The sequence below is a fragment of the Oncorhynchus masou genome, chromosome 24, assembly GCF_036934945.1.
Source record: "Oncorhynchus masou masou isolate Uvic2021 chromosome 24, UVic_Omas_1.1, whole genome shotgun sequence".
Classification (NCBI taxonomy): domain Eukaryota; kingdom Metazoa; phylum Chordata; class Actinopteri; order Salmoniformes; family Salmonidae; genus Oncorhynchus; species Oncorhynchus masou.
The window spans coordinates 101451578-101476410 of NC_088235.1; the positions used below are offsets into that span (position 1 = coordinate 101451578).

General features: G+C 43.8%; 1 protein-coding gene across 1 annotated transcript in view; it reads right to left on the reverse strand.

The window, feature by feature from the left end:
- The window catches only part of LOC135513154 (collagen alpha-1(XXIV) chain-like), a 243408-nt gene that overhangs the window by 22281 nt on the left and 196294 nt on the right, over positions 1–24833 (reverse strand). The window contains exons 43-53 of the mRNA XM_064935912.1: positions 24455–24508; positions 21484–21537; positions 19802–19855; positions 14066–14119; positions 13228–13335; positions 7417–7524; positions 7075–7182; positions 5334–5387; positions 4902–4964; positions 2681–2734; positions 2049–2084 (exon numbers count right to left, since the gene is read on the reverse strand). Of these exons, the coding sequence (XP_064791984.1) occupies positions 2049–2084; positions 2681–2734; positions 4902–4964; positions 5334–5387; positions 7075–7182; positions 7417–7524; positions 13228–13335; positions 14066–14119; positions 19802–19855; positions 21484–21537; positions 24455–24508 (747 nt within the window). The remainder of the gene's footprint in view (positions 1–2048; positions 2085–2680; positions 2735–4901; positions 4965–5333; positions 5388–7074; positions 7183–7416; positions 7525–13227; positions 13336–14065; positions 14120–19801; positions 19856–21483; positions 21538–24454; positions 24509–24833) is intronic.

Sequence of the window (24833 nt, forward strand, 5' to 3'; positions counted from 1 at the left end):
TTTGATGCACCTCCACTACTCTCTAGTGCTCTCAAATGAACAAAGATTGCAAAAAATGTATTTGTTGAAATATACACTCAGTGGCCAGTTTATTAGGTAGACCCATCTAGCACCGGGTTGGACATTTTGCCTCCAGAACAGTCTGAATTATTTGGGGCATGACATTCAATCATTGCTCAATTGGTATCAAGGGCCCTAACGTGTGCTAGCAAAACATGCTGCTTATGCTAAATCCTGACTCTTCAATCAGCATGACGCAACAGGAACCGGGATTCGTCAGACCAGGCAATGTTTTCCCCAATTGTCCAGTGTTGGTGATGCCCACTGGAGCCACTTCTTCTTGTTTTTAGCTGATAGGAGGGGAACCCGGTCTGGTCGTCTGCTGCAACAGCCCATCCCTGACATGGATCAACGAGTTGTGCCTTCTGAGATGCCGTTCTGCACTCCACTGTTGTACTGTGCTGTTATTTGTCTATTTGTGGCTCGCCTGTTACCATTCTTGCCATTCTCCTTCGATCTCTCTTATCAACAAGCTGTTTTCGCCCACAGGATTGATGCTGACTGGATGTTGTTTTTTCTGCACCATTCTCTGTAAACCCTAGACACTGTCATGAGTGAAAAGCCCAGGAGGGTGTCCGTTTCTGAGAAACTGGATCCGGCACGCCTGGCATCGACGATCATACCACGCTCAAGTCGCTTAGGTTACTCGTTTTGCCCATTCTAACGTTCAATCAAACAGTAACTGAATACTTCGATGTCTGTTTGCCTGCTTTATATAGCAAGCCACGGCCACCTGACTGTCTACAGGAGCGATCAATTTCTGTGAACAGGTGGTGTACCTAATAAACTGTCCCCTGAGTGTGTGTTGATATTAACATTATACATTTTGTATAAAATAGCTGCTCTAGTCTAAACGATCCAATCATAATCATACTTTACAGCCTGAAGAGCTGCAGTCAGTACAAAGGGTTCTGTGTTGAGGGCTCTCTTTGTGTTTCTGTAATGGAGCTCTACCGACCCCACTGGCCAATGAGGGAACTGACGGCACAGTACTATAGCAGCAGCCTTCTGCAGGCAGCTGGTTCTTATTAGGCCCCTGAGGAGCTGCCGAGAAGTGTGTAGGTGTTTGTGTGTCTTTTTACTGTGTGTGCTTTTGTGTGTTTCTCTCTCTCTCTCTACTGTTTGTGTGTAACTGCCTATGAGTCTCGATGGGGCTTAGGGAGCCGTGAGAATCTTAAACCAGTTTACATGGCAGAGCGTGAGCTGTGAGAATCTTAAACCAGTTTACATGGCAGAGCGTGAGCTGTGAGAATCTTAAACCAGTTTACATGGCAGAGCATGAGCTGTGGGAATCTTAAAACAGTTTACACGGCAGAGCGTGAGCTGTGAGAATCTTAAACCAGTTTACACGGCAGAGTGATAGGGAACAGTATACTGTACATTAACCTAGTCATGGCTAGAAGGGTCCCAGATTTTGTCATATTAATGTCAGATTTGACTTTTCGTAGCAGGTTAGGAGAACTTACGCAGCAGGTTAGGAGAATTAACGTAGCAGGTTAGGAGAATTAAAGTTGCAGGTTAGGACAATTAGGTTAAGTTTAGGAAAAGGGTTAGGGTTAGCTAAAATGCAAAAGCTGGATCCCTTCTAGCCATGACCCATTAATCCCCACAGAGGATCACAGCACTAACATTATGACAAGGCATTTCCTGTACACTGAGGCAGTAAGGCTCCATGCACAGCCCACAGTGTACTGGAAATCCCCCTGCAACAGCTACTTTCACCACGAGTCTACCCAGGTAGCATGGTTATTACCTCAGGAAATACTGCCCATAGCTACAGTTCACACAAACCAAACAAGGCCACGTGTCATCCAGTGTGTCAATCATAGTTTATAGATTAAACACCTACGCTGTACTTCACACATAACCTTGTGGTTTTCCAACGCCTACCGAGTGTAGTATAGACTGCTTTCTCTCCAATGGATTGTATAACTCTACAGAATGTATTCAGAATTCAAATAATACCAAGTATTGGATTCAGATCTCACCATTTCCCCATGGCTTCCCCTTGGACCCTTCGGTCCCTGTGGAGGAGAAAATAAGACTTTTAAAATACACTGGTTTCTTTTCTAAGTACAAGTACCCCAATTATTCTGGGCATCCCTCCATTCCATGCAGGTGTTGAACAGTACACAGCATAAGTCATCCATACATGTTCTCCGCTGTTTTGGGACAATTTGTCCAGTTCCATCCATGAGTGGTTGGTTCTTCTAACTCTGTTATTCCTACAGTATAAAGCCCTTCATATAAGCACAACATACTAGTGACACACCAGGTACTGTAGCAAAGTGTGACTAGACTGGACAGATCTCTATTCCAAACTATCTCCCAGGAGAATTACAATGATGGAAAGTACCACTTTAGGGCTTGAACTTGATTGATTTATGGTTTATGCCTGAGGAGTCATGAATACACACTCTCTCTCTAGTCTAGAAAATGTCTGACTTTGACAACAGAGGGGCTTATCAATTCAGTGGATGACCGTTATGGAAACACTCCAGCCAGTTAGTTCAACAAAAGCCACGTTCACAAGACAGACAGGGCAGAGTGCCCGCTCTTAAAATGGACCATTCCACCACACACACACACACGGACACACACACACACAGACAGAACCTACAGGTTTCCCCATTGGGCCGATCATCCCTTCTGGTCCAACAGGTCCATTGAAACCCTGAAACAGACAGATAGAGGAGAGATCAGCACACACACAATTTCTATACATAATTTATTGCAACAAATCAAATCAAACTTTATTAGTCACATGCGCCGAATACAACCTTACCGTGAAATGCTTACTTACAAGCCCTTAACCAACAGTGCAGTTCAGTGCAGTTCAAGAAGAGTTCATATTTACCAAATAACTCAAGTTAAAAATATATATATATATAAAAGTAACACAATAACATAACAATAACGAGGCTATATACAGGGGGTACCGGTACCAGTTTGCAGCGGTAAAGGTTAGTTCAGGTCATTTGCAGAGGTGTGGACTCGAGTCACATGACTTAGACTCGAGTCACAAATATGAGGACTTGCAACTAGACTTTGACTTTAACACCAATGACTCGTGACTTAACTTGGACTTGAGCCTTTTGACTCGAACTGACTTAATACTCTCCCCAAGCCCAAACATAGAAAATGACAGACGGAGCTTTGTTCGACATTTAAAGCTGCACAAAGAACGGTAAGTCGTGGCTAATATAGCCGACAGCTATATCATTCATAACATTGCCAGTGTTGCATGTTGGCTAACGTAACGTTAAATCAATGAGCCTCCACACAGTCAGTCAGTGCGAGAACGTGATCATTGTACCCAAGATTGAGCTACAACTGGCTTCAGAGGCAGTTGGTAGCCTAAATCCTGCCTGATGTTACTGCTGTTTTTAAAGCCATTGACATATGTTAGTCTACTGTAACCACACACACTGTTGGTTACAGTAGCGACTATTGTCGCTCCTTGAAAGCGGCAGCTCTAGCCTTTAGCTTGATACGGATGTTGCCTGTAATCCATGGCTTCTGATTGGGAAATGTACGTATAGTCACTGTGGGGACGACGTCATTGATGTACTTATTGATGAAGCCGAAGACTGAGGTAATATACTCCTCAATGCCATGGGATGAATTCCGGAACATATTCCAGTCTGTGCTAGCAATGACAATGACCAGTGGAGTTGGCAGGACACCACAAACAGATCTGGGACCAGGCCAGTCCCACCTTCTACCCTGTGACCTCTGACCCCTATGTATTGTTTCCAGGGGGAGTCTGGCTTGGCAGGAGAGAGGGGCACCCTCTACTGTAGAGTAGCATCCGCGTCATCTGACCACTTCCGTATTGAGCGAGTCACTGGCACTTCCTGCTTTAGTTTTTGCTTGCAAGCAGATATCAGGAAGATAGAATTATGGTCAGATTTGCCAAGTGTAGGGCGGGGGAGAGCTTGTAAGCATCTGTGTGTGAGAGTTTTTTTCACATGTGACATGCTGGTAAAATGTGGTAAAACTGATTTAAGTTTGCCTGTATTAAAGTCCCCGGCCACTCGAACCGCCATTTCTGGATGAGCATTTTCTTGTTTGCTTATGGCCTTATAGAGTTGTTTGAGTGCGGTCTTAGTGCCAGCACCAGTCTGTGGTGGTAAATAGACGACTACGAATAATATAGATGAGAATTCTCTTGGTAGATAGTGTGGTCTACAGCGTATCATAACGTACTCTACCTCAGGCAAGCAATACCTTGAGACTTCTTTAATAATAGACATCGCGCACCAGCTGTTTTTGACAAAAAGACACGCACTCCCACCAGCATCTCTGTTCTGCTGGTGCATGGAAAATCCCTCCAGCTCTATATTATCTGTGTCGACGTTCAGCCACGACTCGGTGAAACATAAGATATTACAGTTCTTAATGTACCGTTGGTAGGATAATCATAATCAAATCATCAATTTTATTTTCCAATGATTGCATGTTAGCAAGTAGAACAGAAGGCAGGGGGAGTTTACTCGCTCGCCTACGGATTCTCAGAAGGCAGCCCTATCTGTGTCCTCTTTTCCTCTGTCTTTTCTTCATCCAAATGACGGGGATCTGGGCCTGTTCCCGAGAGAGCAGTATATCCTTCTCGTCGGCCTCCTTAAAGGAAAAAGTATCTTCCAGTTCGTGGTGAGTAATCGCTGTTATTTTCAGTCATAAGAGATGGTAGCAACAACATTATGTACAAAATAAGTACAAATAGATGTTACAAACAATGCAAAAAAACTAACAAATTAGCACAATTGGTTAGGAACATGTAAAACGTCAGCCATCCTCTTCGGCACCATCTTAACAGTAAGTGCTGATTCTGTACTTACCAGAATGCCAACAGGACCTTTAGGACCAGGTATGCCTTTGAAACCCCAATCCCCATTTGGTCCCTTTGAAAAACACAGAACAGTCATTTGATTGATCACTGCTAATTGATCATGTCTATAAGAACACGTTTAACTTGTCAGTGGAGGGCGTAGGGGTATTATTATTTAGCTATGCAAGTCAGTAAGAACAAATTCTTAATAACAATGAGCCTACACCAGCCAATTGTGCGCCGCGCTTGGGACTCCCAATCACAGTCAGATGTGATACAGCCTGGATTTGAACCAGAGACTGTAGTGACACCTCTTTCACTGAAATGCAGTGACTTAGACTGCTGTGCCACTCGGGAGCTTAATATATAGGGCTGAATAGCTCATCGAGGGCAGACAAGGATGGTGAATGTCTGTGGTGATCTCTCAGAGCCTCTGACTCACCTTAGGTCCTGGAAAACCAGAGAAGCCAATCATCCCCAGGTCTCCCGGCTCCCCCTGCAGGCCAGAGAAACAAACACACTCTGGTACAACTGGAACACAAATGAAACACACAACTCAATCACAAGATAAAATGACACTCCGATGCAACTCAATCACAAGACAAAAGGACACTCCGATACAACTCAAACACAAGACAAAATGACACTCCGATACAACTCAGTCACAAGATAATAAGACACTCTGATACAACTCAATCACAAGACAATAAGACACTCTGATACAACTCAATCACAAGATAATAAGACACTCTGATACAACTCAATCACAAGATAATAAGACACTCTGATACAACTCAATCACAAGACAATAAGACACTCTGATACAACTCAATCACAAGATAATAAGACACTCTGATACAACTCAATCACAAGATAATAAGACACTCTGACACAACTCAACCACAAGACAATAAGACACTATGACACAACTCAACCACAAGACAATAAGACGCTATGACACAACTCAACCACAAGACAATAACTTAACCACAAATCGCTATGATTTTTGGTTGTTGCCTCCAAAAGGAAGAGTGTGAAGTTAGTAGGCTATGTTATGAAACCATTTAACCTAGTTTCTATTCCATATTCTCCCTCCTTGTTATGTATTCCAGACAAGGGTTTGGTCTCTGGTTTGCTCTCTGGTTGCCCTCTCATCCATTATTTTGTCTAACTCCAAGGAACCCGCAGACACCGAAACTAGGACATATGAATGGTGGGTCCCTTATCGGTCAGTCTGGAGACAGTAGCACTGTCTGAGCACCTCCCCCCGTCCCTGTCCCATGTCTGTCTGTCTGCCTGCCTGCCTGTCTATCTATCTGTCCTCAGCAGTGGCAGAAGACGGCCTGTGTTTGCACAGATTTGCACAGACCTCGTGCGCATAGCGGTGGGGGCAATGTAGCTGTGGCAGCCTATCAGAATATTTGGAGGTGTGGCTAATTGGGGGCGTGACTTTCACTGTGTTCTTTTTGCCCACCTGTGAGAGTGAATGTCATTACAGTTATTGTGGCCTATTGTATTTGTAATCCAATTTTAAACTAGTACACGGCCAGCATCTGTAATGATACTTGCACAACTGCATGTTATATTAAACAGCCTTATAAGCTGTGTGTTAAGGCAGCCATTGCTTGGTTATGATATTGTGGTTACTAAATGTGAAGGTCTTCTGTAAAGAATACATTTGAAAACATTATTTGAAGTTACTGAACAAACTTACTTGTTTAATTTCTAGGGAATTAGTTCAATTGCTTGTAACCCAATTGAATCAATTTCAATAGGTAATTCCAAAGTCAAAAGTAAACTTCGGACAAGATGAAAAAATGGGCTGTATTTACATGAAATATGACTTTGTATTTGTTATTTAAGGTTCAACCAAAGGGGGAAAGTAGTTTGAGTATTGAAAGAAATAGGTAGCAAATTGAAATAGAATTTGAAGTCAAATATAATATATAAGAAATATTAAAGGTGGCATTGAATCATATATTTGCTTTCAATAAATGTCATTTTCTTTTTTAATTGAGAAAAACGTGTTTTTTTTGGTTGATCTAAATATTCATTTTTTATGGTGTTGCTTAAACCTTTTCTGAGCTGTTTATGGCAAATATATGATGCTGTGAATAACCTGTGACCAGTTAGCAGAGCATTGGGGATATTCTACAATGGCTAGATGGACGCTGGACACTCACTGGTTGTCCTTTGAGTCCTGGGTCTCCTATCCTGCCTTGGTCTCCGGATGAGCCCTCCATGCCTTTGATTCCTGGGGTCCCCCTCTCTCCTGCCAAGCCAGACTCCCCCTGGAAACAATACATAGGGGTCAGAGGTCACAGGGTAGAAGGTGGGACTGGCCTGGTCCCAGATCTGTTTGTGGTGTCCTGCCAACTCCACTGGTCATTGTCATGCACAACACTATAGGAGTTGGCTATATAGTACAGATCTGGGACCAGGCTAGGGTGGTACTGTAAAGTTAATGGTGAGGGGTCATAGGGTGTGGGGTGAAGAAGGTACTGGGTGTAGGCTAAGTAGATTACCTTCTCTCCAGCAGGCCCCCTCTCTCCGACCAACCCAGGCAGACCAAGTTCCCCTCTGGGACCAGGTAGTCCTGCCGACCCCTCCTGCCCCACGGTGCCACGCTGGCCCTGACAAAAGATAGCACAGACAGTCAACATGGGCACACTAAATCATTGTTGACATGCTGTAAGGTAAGCATGAAAAACACCGCTAATCAAATGGTATGTTGTCAAGTGACAGTGACATTCAATCAGCACTGATTCATGGCCTAGGCCTTTGAAAAGTCAAATACTTAACAGTCAGACATTTGCTTATAAAATGTCAATACAAATGACTGACTGTTGTTGAACTGTTACTGTGCGCAGAGCCGCCGGCGACCACAATCATTTCCTGTTCCATCAGTGGGCCAGCGGCAGCCCAGGTGGAGGAGAGGGGAGTCAGTCATATTAAAATAACAGATGGAATGAGCCGTCGCCGGCCCGATGGCCGTAAGTACAGCAGCGTCTGTCACTGTCCCGCCTAGCCGGCCGTGAGGCGCAAGGATAACTCATGTCACCGACAGGATAAAAAATAATCAGGAAGTGGTTTGGAATTACAGAGCTCTAGGTTTGTTGGTAGAACCTCCCCAGGGCTGGAGAGAGGTCTTGCATAAGGAGAGGTACTGTAGTGGTCTCAGTCATTAAATCAGTGGGAGATTTAATTCTGGCCTGGAAATACATGACACCCACGCCCATCTGCACTCATTCACACACCACCCACTCTAGTGAGACACATGGCAATAATGTCCCATCCACCTGATCACAGTAAGGGCTCTGGTCTGAGAACAACTTTGTTCTTTCTCCACCTTAACACGTCTTTTTGACAGACATGTTAACCCTTTACATCGGTGGGAATTGGCCTATATGGATAGGGCTACATTTACATTTTTTACAGAAGAAATATGAAAAGCATATGCATAACCATGGTAGCAATTGAAAGGGAACAGTTTGGAGATAAAGGGAAAATGATTCGACCAAAGGTGAGTACACAACAGTTCACCTGAAACAAGACTGAATCCAAACATCTAAACATTACACTGTTGATTTTATGTGCATTTTACATGTACTTTTTGCAGCATTTGTTGTTAGCGAAATGTGAAAATACTCTGGATACATTCAGTAACATGATAAAACTATTACTGGAAAATGTGGCGTAGGTGTAAAATAAGACAAAGAAATGGCTAGTATTTGAGTGAGAGGACTAACTGGAGTCTCCAAGTGTTCACACAACTCTCCAAAATGTGCATAGTTCCTAAGAAATTTCAATGCACTTTTATGACTCAAAGAAGAGTCTTGAACTATAAGGTGCTTTTTGAGCTCTCCTAGCTGTGCTGTTGAGGAACTAGAGCAAGTACACTTGTAGTTGTTTCATTTGGAACACAACTCTGAATCCCTGCCATCACACAGTTACTGCTGTTTGTTTATGCAATCCAAAAACGTCCATTATAAATCGCAATCTGAGTAAGGTGGGCATCATTTGAAAGCTTGTTCTATTGCCAACATGACTAGCTAAGTTCTAAAATGGGTTCTTACAGTGGTAGGCTTTCACAAGGCATTTTAGAGAAACATGTTATTTCTGGAGCGCATGAGAAAGGAGTCATGAGTGGATTCAGGTGTGTGACCGCAGCAACCTTTCTTCACAATAATCAAACATAGACTCATACTGTTCAGGACAACCCAGGGTATAACGCCGTGTCATCGTGTAACTGTACATCAAACATAGTGATCATAAACGTTGACACTCTATATCATTTGGATATGTGAAGTGCACATTTGGACCGTATAGATGTTTTGGTTTGCTTGTATGACATCAAAGTGGTATTTATTACAATCCTCAATGTATCATCTTTCAAAATGCATTGAGTCATCTTAATTTACAGCTTTTCCCTCACTCAGACAACAAAATATTTGCAAAAGTTGCCCAATTACCAGAACGGCAAATCAGTCAAAACCCATACAGCGCGGTGAAGTGCAGAGCCAGGGCTCTGATGTCATGTATATACCTTACAGTCATTACATTTCAATTTAGGCGCTTATTAGTGCCCAAAACTGCCATTTTCAACCAGTATAGAAGCACGAGTGTAAAAGGCTACCCAAATATAATAAATAAACCCCTTTAGCTTTACTGCTCTGGCTAAGAGGATTGAGTGGCAACTAGTGTACTACTTGCACCCAGTGGAATTAATTAGGGAGAGACCAGGAGAGAAAGAGGAAGCAAGAGAGACAGAGAGAAGAGACAGAAGGAGACAGAGAGAGACAGAGAGAAGAGACAGAAGGAGATAGAGAGAGACAGAGAGGCAGAGAGGAGAGAGAAACAGAAGGAGATAGTGAGGGACAGAGAGGCAGAGAGGAGAGACAAGGAAACAGAGACAGAGAGGCAGAGACAGAAGGAGACAGAGGCAGAGACAGAGGCAGAGACAGAAGGAGACAGAGAGAGACAGAGGCAGAGACAGAAGGAGATAGAGAGAGACAGAGGCAGAGACAGAAGGAGACAAAAAGAGACAGAGGGAGAGAGGCAGAGACAGAAGGAGACAGAGAGAGACAGAGGCAGAGAGGAGAGAGAGAAGGAGATAGAGAGAGACAGAGGCAGAGACAGAAGGAGACAGAGAGAGACAGAGGCAGAGAGGAGAGACAGAAAGAGAGAGAGGAGAGACAGAAGGAGATAGAGAGAGACAGAGAGGCAGAGAGGAGAGACAGAAGGAGACAGAGACAGAGAGGCAGAGACAGAAGGAGACAGAGGCAGAGACAGAAGGAGACAGAGAAGTGTGAGAGACAGAATGAGATAGAGAGAGACAGAGGCAGAGACAGAAGGAGACAGAAAGAGACAGAGGGAGAGAGGCAGAGACAGAAGGAGACAGAGAGAGACAGAGGCAGAGAGGAGAGAGAGAAGGAGAGAGAGGAGAGACAGAAGGAGATAGAGAGAGACAGAGAGGAGAGACAGAAGGAGATAGAGACAGAGGCAGAGACAGAAGGAGACAGAGAAGTGTGAGAGACAGAATGAGATAGAGAGAGACAGAGGCAGAGACAGAAGGAGACAGAAAGAGACAGAGGGAGAGAGACAGAGGGAGAGAGGCAGAGACAGAAGGAGACAGAGAGAGACAGAGGCAGAGAGGAGAGAGAGAAGGAGAGAGAGGAGAGACAGAAGGAGATAGAGAGAGACAGAGAGGAGAGACAGAAGGAGATAGAGAGAGACAGAGACAGAGAGGAGAGACAGAAGGAGACAGAGAGAGACAGAGAGGCAGAGACAGAGGGAGATAGAGAGAGACAGAGAGGCTGGTCTAGGATATGGTCTATGATCCTCTGTCTCCTACATATTTTCACTAATGACTAGCATTCCCCTGACTCCTCTGACACAGGTTAGACTCACAGAGAGACAGAAACAATTACTGCCAGGCATGTACCATTCAGTGCTTACGCCATTCAACCAATTCAGAAAAGGGACATGGAGGGAGAGGAAGAGAAATGGGAGGAAAAGGGAAGACAGAAGAGGAGGAGAATGAAGAAGAAAATGGTGATGATAATTATGAAGAGTTGAACAAGTAGTGGAGGAGGAAGAGGAGGAGGATGAAGAAGAAAATGGTGATGATAATGATGAAGAGTTGAACAAGTAGTGGAGGAGGAAGAGGAGGAAGAGGAGGAGGGCAGAGTGTAATGTAAAACATTCCGATAGGTTGGCTCCTCTAGGGTAGCTGAAGCAGTAGTTCTGACTGTATTGTTTTCCCTTGGGAGGCAATGTAGTTACAGTATGTGTGTAAAATAACCCTGGTTGTTTCCTGCTGGGATATCCCTCCCTGTGATAGAGAGTCTATGTGTTTTCACCATAAAGAACTCCCTCCCTAACCACCTCTGTGCCACCAGACCGGCTTCTTATGTAACTGACAGACAGGGTTGCTAATACTGAAGGTCACCCACTGTCGGTCTGGCTGCCTGGGTAGCAGAGGAAGACTAAAGGTCACCCACTGTCGGCCTGGCTGCCTGGGTAGCAAGGGAAGACTAAAGGTCATCCACTGTTGGTCTGGCTGCCTGAGTAGCAGGGGAAGACTAAAGGTCATCCACTGTCGGTCTGGCTGCCTGGGTAGGAGGGGAAGACTAAAGGTCATCCACTGTCGGTCTAGCTGCCTGGGTAGCAGGGGAAGAGTAAAGGTCATCCACTGTCGGTCTGGCTGCCTGGGTAGCAGGGGAAGAGTAAAGGTCATCCACTGTTGGTCTGGCTGCCTGGGTAGCAGGGGAAGAGTAAAGGTCATCCACTGTCGGTCTAGCTGCCTGGGTAGCAGGGGAAGACTAAAGGTCATCCACTGTCGGTCTGGCTGCCTGGGTAGCAGAGGAAGACTAAAGGTCATCCACTGTCGGTCTGGCTGCCTGGGTAGCAGGGGAAGACTAAAGGTCATCCATGCATGAAATACCCACATACTCAGGGCTGCCGGGGCTGCAGACTTAAGTATCAAGAATCCCATTGATCTCTGACCACAGAAACCCAATCAAATCAAATAAGCCATTTCATGACCAGTCATTTCCTGATGAATATCACAGCTGGTGGGAGCAGGATCCGTATTCCTTAAGCCTCCCAGTGTGCAGGAGCGCTGAACTAGGATCAGTTTCTCCTTTTAGATTGTAATTGGTGTACAGGGTGAACCTGATGCTAGATCAGTATAAGAATACGGGCCCAGAAGGAGAGGGGGAAGGGAAAAGGAGGGGCAGCCATATTTCAGTCTTCTAAAGTCCATTTCTCCTGTGATATGTTGATTTACTGGATTACAGGAGTCTTTCAGTCCTGGTCGCAGTCTATAGCCACAATCACATTAACAATGTGTTGTTGTCTTAATCTACTTAAAGTCCATTTCTCCTGTGATATGTTGATTTACTGGATTACAGGAGTCTTTCAGTCCTGGTCGCAGTCTATAGCCACAATCACATTAACAATGTGTTGTTGTCTTAATCTACTTAAAGTCCATTTCTCCTGTGATATGTTGATTTACTGGATTACAGGAGTCTTTCAGTCCTGGTCGCAGTCTATAGCCACAATCACATTAACAATGTGTTGTTGTCTTAATCTACTTAAAGTCCATTTCTCCTGTGATATGTTGATTTACTGGATTACAGGAGTCTTTCAGTCCTGGTCGCAGTCTATAGCCACAATCACATTAACAATGTGTTGTTGTCTTAATCTACTTAAAGGACTTTTTTTCTTCATTAGTCCACAGTTCCCAAAATGTCAGCAGTCAAATTTTCAAGATTTAGGATTTTCAAGAAGTATTCGTTTTGCATCATGTGATGCAAGTGACACTTTGCTTCTTGAAAATCCAATATATTGAAAACTTGATTGCTGACATGGACTAATTAAAAAAATACCATAATATAGTTTTGAGTGTATTTTTCCTTTAATAATGGGATAATCTCATAACTTTATTCAGTCCATTCTTCAGTTTGGACATTGTTGGAGATGTACTGTGACGCTAGCTAGTGTTGTGATTGCGTGTAATGTTGCAAGAAAAATAGATGAGTGAGGTTTTGAACGAGGAGACGCGGTAAAACTAAATAAGAAAGGGGTCACTGGATCGTAAACTTTATTCTGATTCAGAGAGCGGGTCAGACTGTCAGCCACAGACTGATGCTGAGAGAATGGCTCTCTTACAGTTTGCTTACACAATGTAACAATCCCCTGACTCTTACTGTGACCTACTGTAGAGCACAGACAGGGCAAGAGTTTGTTTATGGACAGATTATAGGGCCCCATTCTGTGTGTGTGTGTCTGCAGGCACGGGGAATAATTGTGTCTGATGAGTGTGTAGCTACCTGTCGCCCAGTCTTCCCTGGAAATCCTGGTAACCCAACCAGTCCTGGAGGACCGTCAGGCCCAGCGTATCCCTCCATGCCTCTGGATCCAAGTAAACCAACTTCGCCCTGGGAAATACAAAACAACAATATCAATCTCAATCTGTCGTGTCTCCATGACAATACTTGTAAAGGCATTAGTTATGTGCGCTAACGTGAATATTCGGGTCTTAGCCAGTTGAGGTCACTTCTCACCGTAATGCATTTTATCCAACCACCTACACTACGATACACTGCCACTCTAATCTCTCAACCTGATTAGCTGTTCAACAGTCTTACAGCTGGGGAGTAGAAGCTGTTAAGGAGCCTTTTGGACCTCGACTTGGCGCTCCGGTACCGCTTGCCGTGCAGTAGCAGAGAGAACCGTCTATGACTAGGGTGGCTGGGGTCTTTGACATTTTTTTGGGCCTTCCTCTGACACCACCTAGTAGAGAGGTCCTGAATGGCAGGAAGCTTGGCCCCAGTGATGTACTGGGTCGTACGCACTACCCTCTGATCTCTTCACACAGGCTCTCTCTCAATCTCTCTCTGTCCATCCCTCTATCTCCACTTCTCTCCCCATTTCTCCCCCCTACAAAGTAGTCCATAACGTAAATGTAATCTCCACGTAACACAATGCATTAGGCTTGTTTGTTGTAGTACAGAATATAATGCAATATATCTATTTCCTCCCTCTGTACCTCTCTACATCTCTCCCATCACCCTCTCACTCTGTACCTCTCTACATCTCTCCCATCACCCTCTCCCTCTGTCCTTCTTTCTTCATGACTTCTCTACATTGTGGTGATGTGATACTTACTTCAACACCAGCGGTCCCAGTCAGGCCTCTCGCTCCTTTCTTCCCTTCGAGGCCCTGTACAAGCACACACGCATGCACACACACACACACACACACACACACACACACACACACACACACACACACACACACACACACACACACACACACACACACACACACACACACACACACACACACACACACACACACACACACACACACACACACACACACACACACACACACACCAATTGTTTTGTTACCAATAAAAACAAATCCATTATTCATCTACATGTGTCTGCTTATTCCCTGACAGAGGCAGTTCCTTCCTCTGTATGTGTGTGGTTACATCACAGTATTTTACAATCACTTTGGCACTCATTTCAGAAAGTTGATGTCCTTTTTCAAAACTCTAGACACAAAACTCACAACTCACAAAGCACATTTTCAAAACTAACACTTTTTGCAATTACTTGGATACAATACACATAAAGCTAAGATCATTTGTTCATTGAACTAAAATCACCTGTTCAAAATGACACAACTTAACATCAAAGTATTACCATTTCAAAATGCACATTACATTTGAGATGTCTGTCTATTCATTTCATTACAATGATCTAACTATCAATTGATACACCTGCTGAAAATGATAAGTAACTGTTGCGTTACTCTTAATGCATCATTTTATGGAAACTGACAAACAATATTCCATGTTTAGATCATCAAATCTTCAGGATAATGAGATCCAATGACACCAATTACCGTGGAACATGAACCAATTGGACTACATTATCTATGGATGTAATATTTCATCATCATTCTTTGTCAGACACTGTTTCTATGGTCCCATGTACCACTTTTCCAGACCATGTTTTCAGATTTGACATGACTTTTTCAGGTACCCCTTTTGCAGCATACACACCATTGTTTTAAATGGCTGTTATTTGAGCATTTGTGGCCTTTCTGTTAGCTTGAATGAGTCTGGACATTCTCCTCTGACCTCTTTCATTAACAAGGTGTTTTGCCCACAGCCGCTCACTGAATGTGTTTTGTTTATCACACCATTCTCTGTAAACTCTAGAAACTGTAGTGCATAAATCCCAGGGGGCAGCTGTTTCTGAGATGCTGAAACCACCATGTGTGGTATCAACAATCATACCATGGTCAATGTTGCTTAGATTACGCATCTTGCCCGTTCTAATGTTTGGTCGAACAACAACTAAAGCTCTTTACTCTATATATTACATATATTGAGTTTCAGGCAGCCACATGATTCGCTATTCAAAGGAGCAGGCTATTAGCGTTAACACGCAGGTGCACCTAATAAAGTGGCCGGTGAGTGTATATATGCAGGCCCTTGTAATTGCTTTTCCAAAACTGCCAACTCGTACATTGTGGTACGAGTATATAGTGTAATGAGTGGTATCCACCGGCAACAACATAATGATAACATGGAGTCAGCAGGTGATCCAGATCACAACAGAGGTCAAGCAGTGGGAGGAGGAAGACGAAGGAAACGTGGTGGTCAAAGGAATGTCAGGAGACAAGCACACCTTCTGAGAGGTGGTCGTGGGCCTCGTTTGAGATCTGTGGGGTTAGGCGGTAGAGGACAAGCACCCCTTCTGAGAGGTGGTCGTGGGCCACGTTTGAGAGGTGTAGGGGGCACACCTTCTGAACCTCGTTTGAGATGTGTGGGGGAACGCGGTAGAGGACAAGCACCCTTTCTGAGAGGTGGTCGTGGGCCTTGTTTGAGAGGTGTGGGGGAACGCGGTAGAGGACAAGCACCCCTTCTGAGAGGTGGTCGTGGGCCTCGTTTGAGAGGTGTGGGGCCTCGAACGCGGTAGAGGACAAGCACCCCCTTCTGAGGACAAGGTGGTCGTGGGCCTCGTTTGAGATGTGGGGGAACGCGGGGCACCCCTTCTGAGAGGTGGTCGCCTCGTTTGAGAGGACAAGCACCCTTTCTGAGAGGTGGTCGTGGGCCTCGTTTGAGAGGTGTGGGGGAACGCGGTAGAGGACAAGCACCCCTTCTGAGAGGTGGTCGTGGGCCTTGTTTGAGAGGTGTGGGGGAACGCGGTAGAGGACAAGCACCCCTTCTGAGAGGTGGTCGTGGGCCTCATTTGAGAGGTGTGGGGGAACGCGGTAGAGGACAAGGCCACAAACCAAGACAGCGGCAGCAACAGTCAAGAGTGTCCAATGAAATCCGAGCAATAGTTGTAGACCAGGTCGTAAATCATGACAATGACTGAGGCAGCTACAATGATTCAACCAAACCTCAGAAGATCAACCAATGTGTACCACAGAGTAGGTGATGTGACTAAATGTGTTCTTACTGTAATTTTCCCTGCAGAATTGAGACAAGGCCAAATAGAGGAGGCAGAGGCAAAATTCTGACTGACCAACAAGAGCGGAGTGTGGTCAATTTGGTTCAGGACAGAAATGATATTCGCCTTACAGAAATTCGGCAGCACATCTTGGACAATGACGACATGTTTAACAATGTGGAAGTCATAGGTTTGCCTACTATTGCACGCATGCTGAAAAGGCACCAGGTGTCTCTAAAACAGCTATACCGTTTGCCTTCTGAAAGAAATGCAGATAGAGTCAAGCAACTGAGGACTGGTATGTTCAGTTTCAAGATGACTGTTTTGAAAAATTCCCCCAAAATTCTACACCATTGAAATCAGTAATTCTCTTTCCAAAATGTATTTTTAGAGGGTGATGGAGCTGGATGCTGACGAAAACCATCACAAATTCCTATTTTTGGATGAGTCAGGGTTCAACCTTGCCAAGACAAGGAGGAGAGGTCGGAATTTCTTTGGCCAGCGGGCAACCATCCAAGTCCATGGACAACGTGGGGGCAAACACCACCAGGTGTGCGACTATATCGGAAGATGGTGTGGTGGGATGCAGACCTCGTATTGGATCATATAATGCATCTCTCCTTGTAACCTTCCTTGGTGAGCTAAATCAGGTCTGTAGAGCTGATGATGTGACCTACGTCATTGTGTGGGATAATGTCAGGTTCCACCATGCTCAAATGATGCAAGCTTGGTTTCAGGCCCAACCACAATTTACCACCCTGTACTTACCATAATACTCTCCTTTCCTTAACCCGACTGAGGAATTTTTCTCCACATGGAGGTGGAAGGTGTATGATAGGCGACGTCACGAACAAGCCACCCTTCTTCACGCCATGGATGGCGCATGCAATGGCATCACGGCAGACCAGTGTCAGGCCTGGATTCGCCACGCCCAAATATTCTTCCCAAGATATTTGGCTAATGAAAACATCCATTGTGATGTGGATGAGAACCTGTGGCCAAATCCACAAGACAGAGTTGTTGGGAATATAGAAGTACAGTAATCAATCCTTTGTTTTTGCTTTTTACAGTAAGCCAGGTGAGGAACACTGTAGTTGATGTTTTACAGTAAGCCAGGTGAGGAACACTGTAGTTGATGTTTTACAGTACGCCAGGTGAGGAACACTGCAGTTGATGTTTTACAGTAAGCCAGGTGAGGAACACTGCGGTTGACGTTTTACTGAAGTGGTTTTCTTTTTTGTTGCTAATTATTTTTGCTTTGATTCAAAGAAACCTATGAGTGATTTTATTGTATTTCATCAATACATTTCAGATTTCGTTCAATAATTCCACTGTGTCTGTAGTATTCTCTCTACTAGTCCTTTTACAGTGATGTATTTACGTGTAGTACCATAATGAAACATGAATCACATATTTTGTACTACAATATTTAATGAACAACTACACAGTGAAACTATCAGTATTTTGTGTGTGGGTGATCTAAATGAATGTTCCTATGGTATTTCATGATAAATTAGTTATTTGAACCAATGATTCTGTAAGTGCAAGGTTTCTTTAAAGATCTGAATGCAATGTTTTGAACACTGTGTTACAAGTGATGACTGTTTTGAGTTTTGTGTCTAGAGTTTTGAAAAATGACCACAAGGTTCTGAAATTAGTGCCAAAGTGATTGTAAAAAAGTGTAAGCTTAAGTCTTCGGCTAAATGGATGTTTACATATACAGATCTGCGTAGTGTATACTTCCCTCATACACCTCTAGTCTTGTGTCAGATTTTTCTAAGAAGGCCGAACTTGCACTCAATATGTGACGCACCAATATTCACTCAATCTGATAAAATAGGCAAATAGGCCAAGTCACGTGTCTTAACATGTCAAGGGTATTTAGAACTATGTAAGATATAGTACCTCAGCTTGTTTTTAGGAAATATGTGACCATATGCAGATCAAAGAATCCTATTTCTGTACATAAAGAGCTATATTCCATAAAGAGTAACATTATGTCACAAATGAATGATATTCACAAACTCTGAAAATGTATACATTATCAAGCTGCAGATAAAATAATTCTGAATTAAATTCATACTTGAAGTGAAGTAATTTAGACTTGAAGTGCATAATAAATAGCTCCTTTTTTCAAAATTCTAACTGATGCCAGCTTTGTGCATTCCAGTGTGTATTCTCAAGCCTTGTGCATTCCAGTGTGTATTCTCAAGCCTTGTGTATTCTCAAGCTTTGTGCATTCCAGTGTGTATTCTCAAGCTTTGTGCATTCCAGTGTGTATTCTCAAGCTTTGTGCATTCCAGTGTGTATTCTCAAGCTTTGTGCATTCCAGTGTGTATTCTCAAGCTTTGTGCATTCCAGTGTGTATTCTCAAGCTTTGTGCATTCCAGTGTGTATTCTCAAGCTTTGTGCATTCCAGTGTGTATTCTCAAGCTTTGTGCATTCCAGTGTGTATTCTCAAGCTTTGTGCATTCCAGTGTGTATTCTCAAGCTTTGTGCATTCCAGTGTGTATTCTCAAGCTTTGTGCATTCCAGTGTGTATTCTCAAGCTTTGTGCATTCCAGTGTGTATTCTCAAGCTTTGTGCATTCCAGTGTGTATTCTCAAGCTTTGTGCATTCCAGTGTGTATTCTCAAGCTTTGTGCATTCCAGTGTGTATTCTCAAGCTTTGTGCATTCCAGTGTGTATTCTCAAGCTTTGTGCATTCCAGTGTGTATTCTCAAGCCTTGTGGAATTCAGAAGGAACACTTTGAAGCATGAAGCGCACAGTGGGTGGCCAAACAAACATAATTCTCTGCTTCCTTCTTCCCCCTCATTCTCTCCTTCCCTCATCCGTCTTCTCTGGTATCAAAGGCACAGATGCTCAAGCCTGTTCTGCATTGTTTTGGCCCAGTCTGATTTCATGGGAATAAAAGTGTTTTTTTTTCTCCCTCTCTTCACATGACAATGCTTATGCTCTGGCACTTCGGCTTGTTGATCGAGAGCAATAGAGTCCTAGGTTAAAAACGGTTGTCTCCACGGCTTGGCTAGCTTGTTAGGAACTGCAGTTTGGAAATGAGTGTCTCCTCTTCTCCCATAGTGTTGACAGGTGATTGCTCAACCCAACCCTCATGGTGTTCAGAGCCAAGGAAGCCTGTAGGAAGGCTTCTGTAGTAGGCTGGTGTAACACTTTTATTGGTCATCTAGTTATACAGTAACATCTCATCTAGACGTGATTTAACAAAGACTGTGCTTTCCTTTCCCAAAGCCAGGAGCAGAATGAGTCCGATGCATTGATTTACAAAGAATACCATGATCACACACACACACACACACACACACACACACACACACACACACACACACACACACACACACACACACACACACACACACACACACACACACACACACACACACACACACACACACACACACACACACACACTCACCTGAGTTCCCATTTCTCCTTTCAGGCCCGGTTCTCCGGATTCCCCTGGTGTTCCCTAATCAACAAAATCACACACACGCACACACACACACCCCAAATATATTCAGTTTTTCACAATTCCTGACATTAAATCATAGTAAAAATTCCGTCATAAGTCAGTTAGGATCACCACTTTATTTAAGAAAGTGAAATTATTTCTTTCAGCTTTTATTTCTTTCATCACATTTCCAGAGGGTCAGAAGTTTACATACACTCAATTAGTATTTGGTAGCATTGCCTTTCAATTGTTTAACTTGGGTCAAACGTTTCGGGTAGCCTTCCACAAGCTTCCCACAATAAGTTGGGTGAATTTGGGCCCATTCCTCCTGACAGAGCTGGTGTAACTGAGTCAGGCTTGTAGGCCTCCTTGCTCGCACACGCTTTTTCAGTTCCATTTTCTATGGGATTGAGGTCAGGGCTTTGTGATGGCCACTCCAATACCCTGACTTTGTTGTCCTTAGCCATTTTGCCACAACTTTGGAAGTATGCTTGAGGTCGTTGCCCATTTGGAAGACCCATTTGCGATGAAGCTTTAAACTTCATGACTAATGTCTTGAGATGTTGCTTCAATATATCCACATAATTGTCCGTCCTCATGATGCCATCTATTTTGTGAAGTTACCAGTCCCTTCTGCAGCAAATCACCTCCACAACATGATGCTGCCACCCTGTGCTTCACGGTTGGGATGGTGTTCTTCGGCTTGCAAGCCTCCCCCTTTTTCTTCCAAACATAACGATGGTCATTATGGCCAAACAACTCTATTTATGCTTCATCAGACCAGAGGACATTTCTCCAAAAAGTATGATCGTTGTCCCCATGTGCAGTTGCAAACCATAGTCTGGCTTTTTTATGGCAGTTTTGGAGCAGTGGCTTCTTCCTTGCTGAGCGGCCTTTCAGGTTATGTCGATATAGGACTCGTTTTACTGTGGATATAGATACTTTTGTACCTGTTTCCAGCATCTTCTCAAGGTCTTATGCTGTTGTTCTGGGATTGATTTTCACTTTTCGCACTAAAGTACGTTAATCTCTAGGAGATAGAACGAGTCTCCTTCCTGAGCGGTATGCCGGCTATGTGGTCCCATGGTGTTTATACTTGCATACTATTGTTTGTACAGATGAACGTGGTACCTTCAGGCATTTGGAAATTGCTCCCAAGGATGAACCAGACTTGTGGAGGCCTACAATTTTTTTCTGAGGTCTTGGCTGATTTCTTTTGATTTTCCCATGATGTCAAGCAAAGAGGCACTGAGTTTGAAGGTAGGCCTTGAAATACATCCACAGGTACACCTCCAATTGACTCAAATGATGTCAATTAGCCTATCAGAAGCTTCTAAAGCCATGACATAATTTCCTGGAATTTTCCAAGCAGTTTAAAGGCACAGTCAACTTAGTGTATGTAAACTTCTGACCCACTGGATTTGTGAAACAGTGAATTATAAGTGAAATAATCTGTCTGTAAACAATTGTTGGAAAAATTATTTGTGTCATGCACAAAGTAGATGTCCTAGCCGACTTGCCAAAACTATATTTTGTTCACAAGAAATTTGTGGAGTGGTTGAAAAACAAGTTTTAATGACTCCAACCTAAGTGTATGTAAACTGTAGATGCTGATAAGGCCTACACAGAGTATTTATTGGACTTACAGGAAGGCCTGGTGCTCCAACAGCCCCGCGAAGTCCAGTGAGGCCAGTGTGGCCCTGGAAATAACAAAGAGACAGAGACATTATACAGGTGAAACTAGAGCTGGGGCGATGAACCATCAATGATCGACACAGACCAAACCGATCAATTATCGCAAAAGTTTGAAATGAAATAATTTTGCTAATATGGATGATTGTTAATGGGACAATTGATGGCTACAACCATCAAACTAGTAGTAACATTAGTAATTTAAATGATAAATGATAATAAAAATAAACTGTGGTGCACATTGCTATAACCTTATCATTAGCAAGTCTATTGAGGCAATTTATCACAATATGGATTTTTGTCCATATCGCTCAGCTCTAGTTGAAACGCTACAGCTTCACAGTCACCTGACTTGGTGATATTGGTTTGGTTGAGTCATGTTATTTAGTGAGACCCAGATGTCAGATGCTAGCTGTGTCTTGGTTCACTACAGCTACACAATCACCTGACTTGGTGATATTGGTTTGGTTGAGTCATGTTATTTAGTGAGACCCAGATGTCAGATGCTAGCTGTGTCTTGGTTCACTACAGCTTCACAGTCACCTGACTTGGTGATATTGGTTTGGTTGAGTCATGTTATTTAGTGAGACCCAGTGTCAGATGCTAGCTGTGTCTTGGTTCACTACAGCTTCACAGTCACCTGACTTGGTGATATTGGTTTGGTTGAGTCATGTTATTTAGTGAGACCCAGTGTCAGATGCTAGCTGTGTCTTGGTTCACTACAGCTACACAGTCACCTGACTTGGTGATATTGGTTTGGTTGAGTCATGTTATTTAGTGAGACCCAGATGTCAGATGCTAGCTGTGTCTTGGTTCACTACAGCTACACAGTCACCTGACTTGGTGATATTGGTTTGGTTGAGTCATGTTATTTAGTGAGACCCAGATGTCAGATGCTAGCTGTGTCTTGGTTCACTACAGCTTCACAGTCACCTGACTTGGTGATATTGGTTTGGTTGAGTCATGTTATTTAGTGAGACCCAGTGTCAGATGCTAGCTGTGTCTTGGTTCACTACAGCTACACAGTCACCTGACTTGGTGATATTGGTTTGGTTGAGTCATGTTATTTAGTGAGACCCAGATGTCAGATGCTAGCTGTGTCTTGGTTCACTACAGCTACACAGTCACCTGACTTGGTGATATTGGTTTGGTTGAGTCATGTTATTTAGTGAGACCCAGATGTCAGATGCTAGCTGTGTCTTGGTTCACTACAGCTACACAGTCACCTGACTTGGTGATATTGGTTTGGTTGAGTCATGTTATTTAGTGAGACCCAGATGTCAGATGCTAGCTGTGTCTTGGTTCACTACAGCTACACAGTCACCTGACTTGGTGATATTGGTTTGGTTGAGTCATGTTATTTAGTGAGACCCAGATGTCAGATGCTAGCTGTGTCTTGGTTCACTACAGCTTCACAGTCACCTGACTTGGTGATATTGGTTTGGTTGAGTCATGTTATTTAGTGAGACCCAGATGTCAGATGCTAGCTGTGTCTTGGTTCACTACAGCTACACAGTCACCTGACTTGGTGATATTGGTTTGGTTGAGTCATGTTATTTAGTGAGACCCAGATGTCAGATGCTAGCTGTGTCTTGGTTCACTACAGCTTCACAGTCACCTGACTTGGTGATATTGGTTTGGTTGAGTCATGTTATTTAGTGAGACCCAGTGTCAGATGCTAGCTGTGTCTTGGTTCACTACAGCTACACAGTCACCTGACTTGGTGATATTGGTTTGGTTGAGTCATGTTATTTAGTGAGACCCAGATGTCAGATGCTAGCTGTGTCTTGGTTCACTACAGCTACACAGTCACCTGACTTGGTGATATTGGTTTGGTTGAGTCATGTTATTTAGTGAGACCCAGTGTCAGATGCTAGCTGTGTCTTGGTTCACTACAGCTACACAGTCACCTGACTTGGTGATATTGGTTTGGTTGAGTCATGTTATTTAGTGAGACCCAGATGTCAGATGCTAGCTGTGTCTTGGTTCACTACAGCTACACAAGGTTAGCTGGAATAAGCCTGATCTTTAGGTCGAAATGTTGCACAATAAAACTGTGGGCGCATTCAACTGAGTTCGCATATCTATCTTTCTTTCAACAGCACTCTATAGTCCCCTAAGCTTCATACCATACGAATAGCAGAACCGCAGAGTACTGTAGTTCACAGGCCAAGCTTTCTAGGTATGTATTTTATTACATTGGCTGCAGGTGGCTCAGACAAACTTTGCTCTATAAATTCACCACTCAGAAGGGGGGGGGGGGGGGAAGCCCCATAGGTTGACCCGCCGTGGCCAGTTAGAGTTAACACACACACACACACACACACACACACACACACACACACACACACACACACACACACACACACACACACACACACACACACACACACACACACACACACACACACTTTTGTCTAATGGGATCCTGGAAGTCTCTCAAGCCTCTCAACAACTGCCAAATCAAGATTAGCAACCGTGACTTTGAACTGATATCCAGTTCAGCAGAAGAATGCTTATAAATGCTTAAAACCATTGTTCTCCCTCTCTCTCTGAGGAGGGCGGCGCTTGGGCAAAGTGTTCATAGGAGGGGAGAGCTCTAGTAACCCCGCCGCAGGGGATTCTGGGATTTCTCTCTGCACAACTTTCATCTTGTACTGTTAACTTCACACCTGACCTGAACCTGTGTGTGCGTGTTTCGCATGTGTGTGTGTGTTAGTTGTCAGTGTCTATGCCAATAACACCAGATTTCCTCCTGACTAACCCCTAGGAATTCAGTAATCCGGGATGCTCATGACTCAGATGTGTGGTCTCAGACCTGCTTTAATACAAGCACCAAAGAAAATAATGGAAACGCAACAGAAAAAACACCAGAAAAGTGATTTTGTGATACATTTGATGTTGTGGTGTTTATGGTGGTTTTACCTGATATCCCTCATCTCCAGGCTCTCCGCGGTTTCCTCGCTCACCCGGGAGACCCTGCCCAAACACACACATACATTAGGGCTCTGAATCTTTTAGGAAAGGCTGCATTTCACCTTAAACTCTCTGAGCTAATACCTTCCTTCTTATAGGTTACACTGCTTACAATCTATCTACTGTAGTGCTTTGGCACAGGTGGTTGGTGGCACCTTATTTGGGGAGAACGGGCTTGAAGTAAAAACATATTTTTTTAACCTTCATTTAACTAGGCAAGCCAGTTATGAACAAATTCTTATTTACAACGACGGCCTAACCCAGCCAAACCCTGTGCCAATTGTGAGCCACCGTATGGGACTCCCAATCACGGCCAGTTGTGATACAG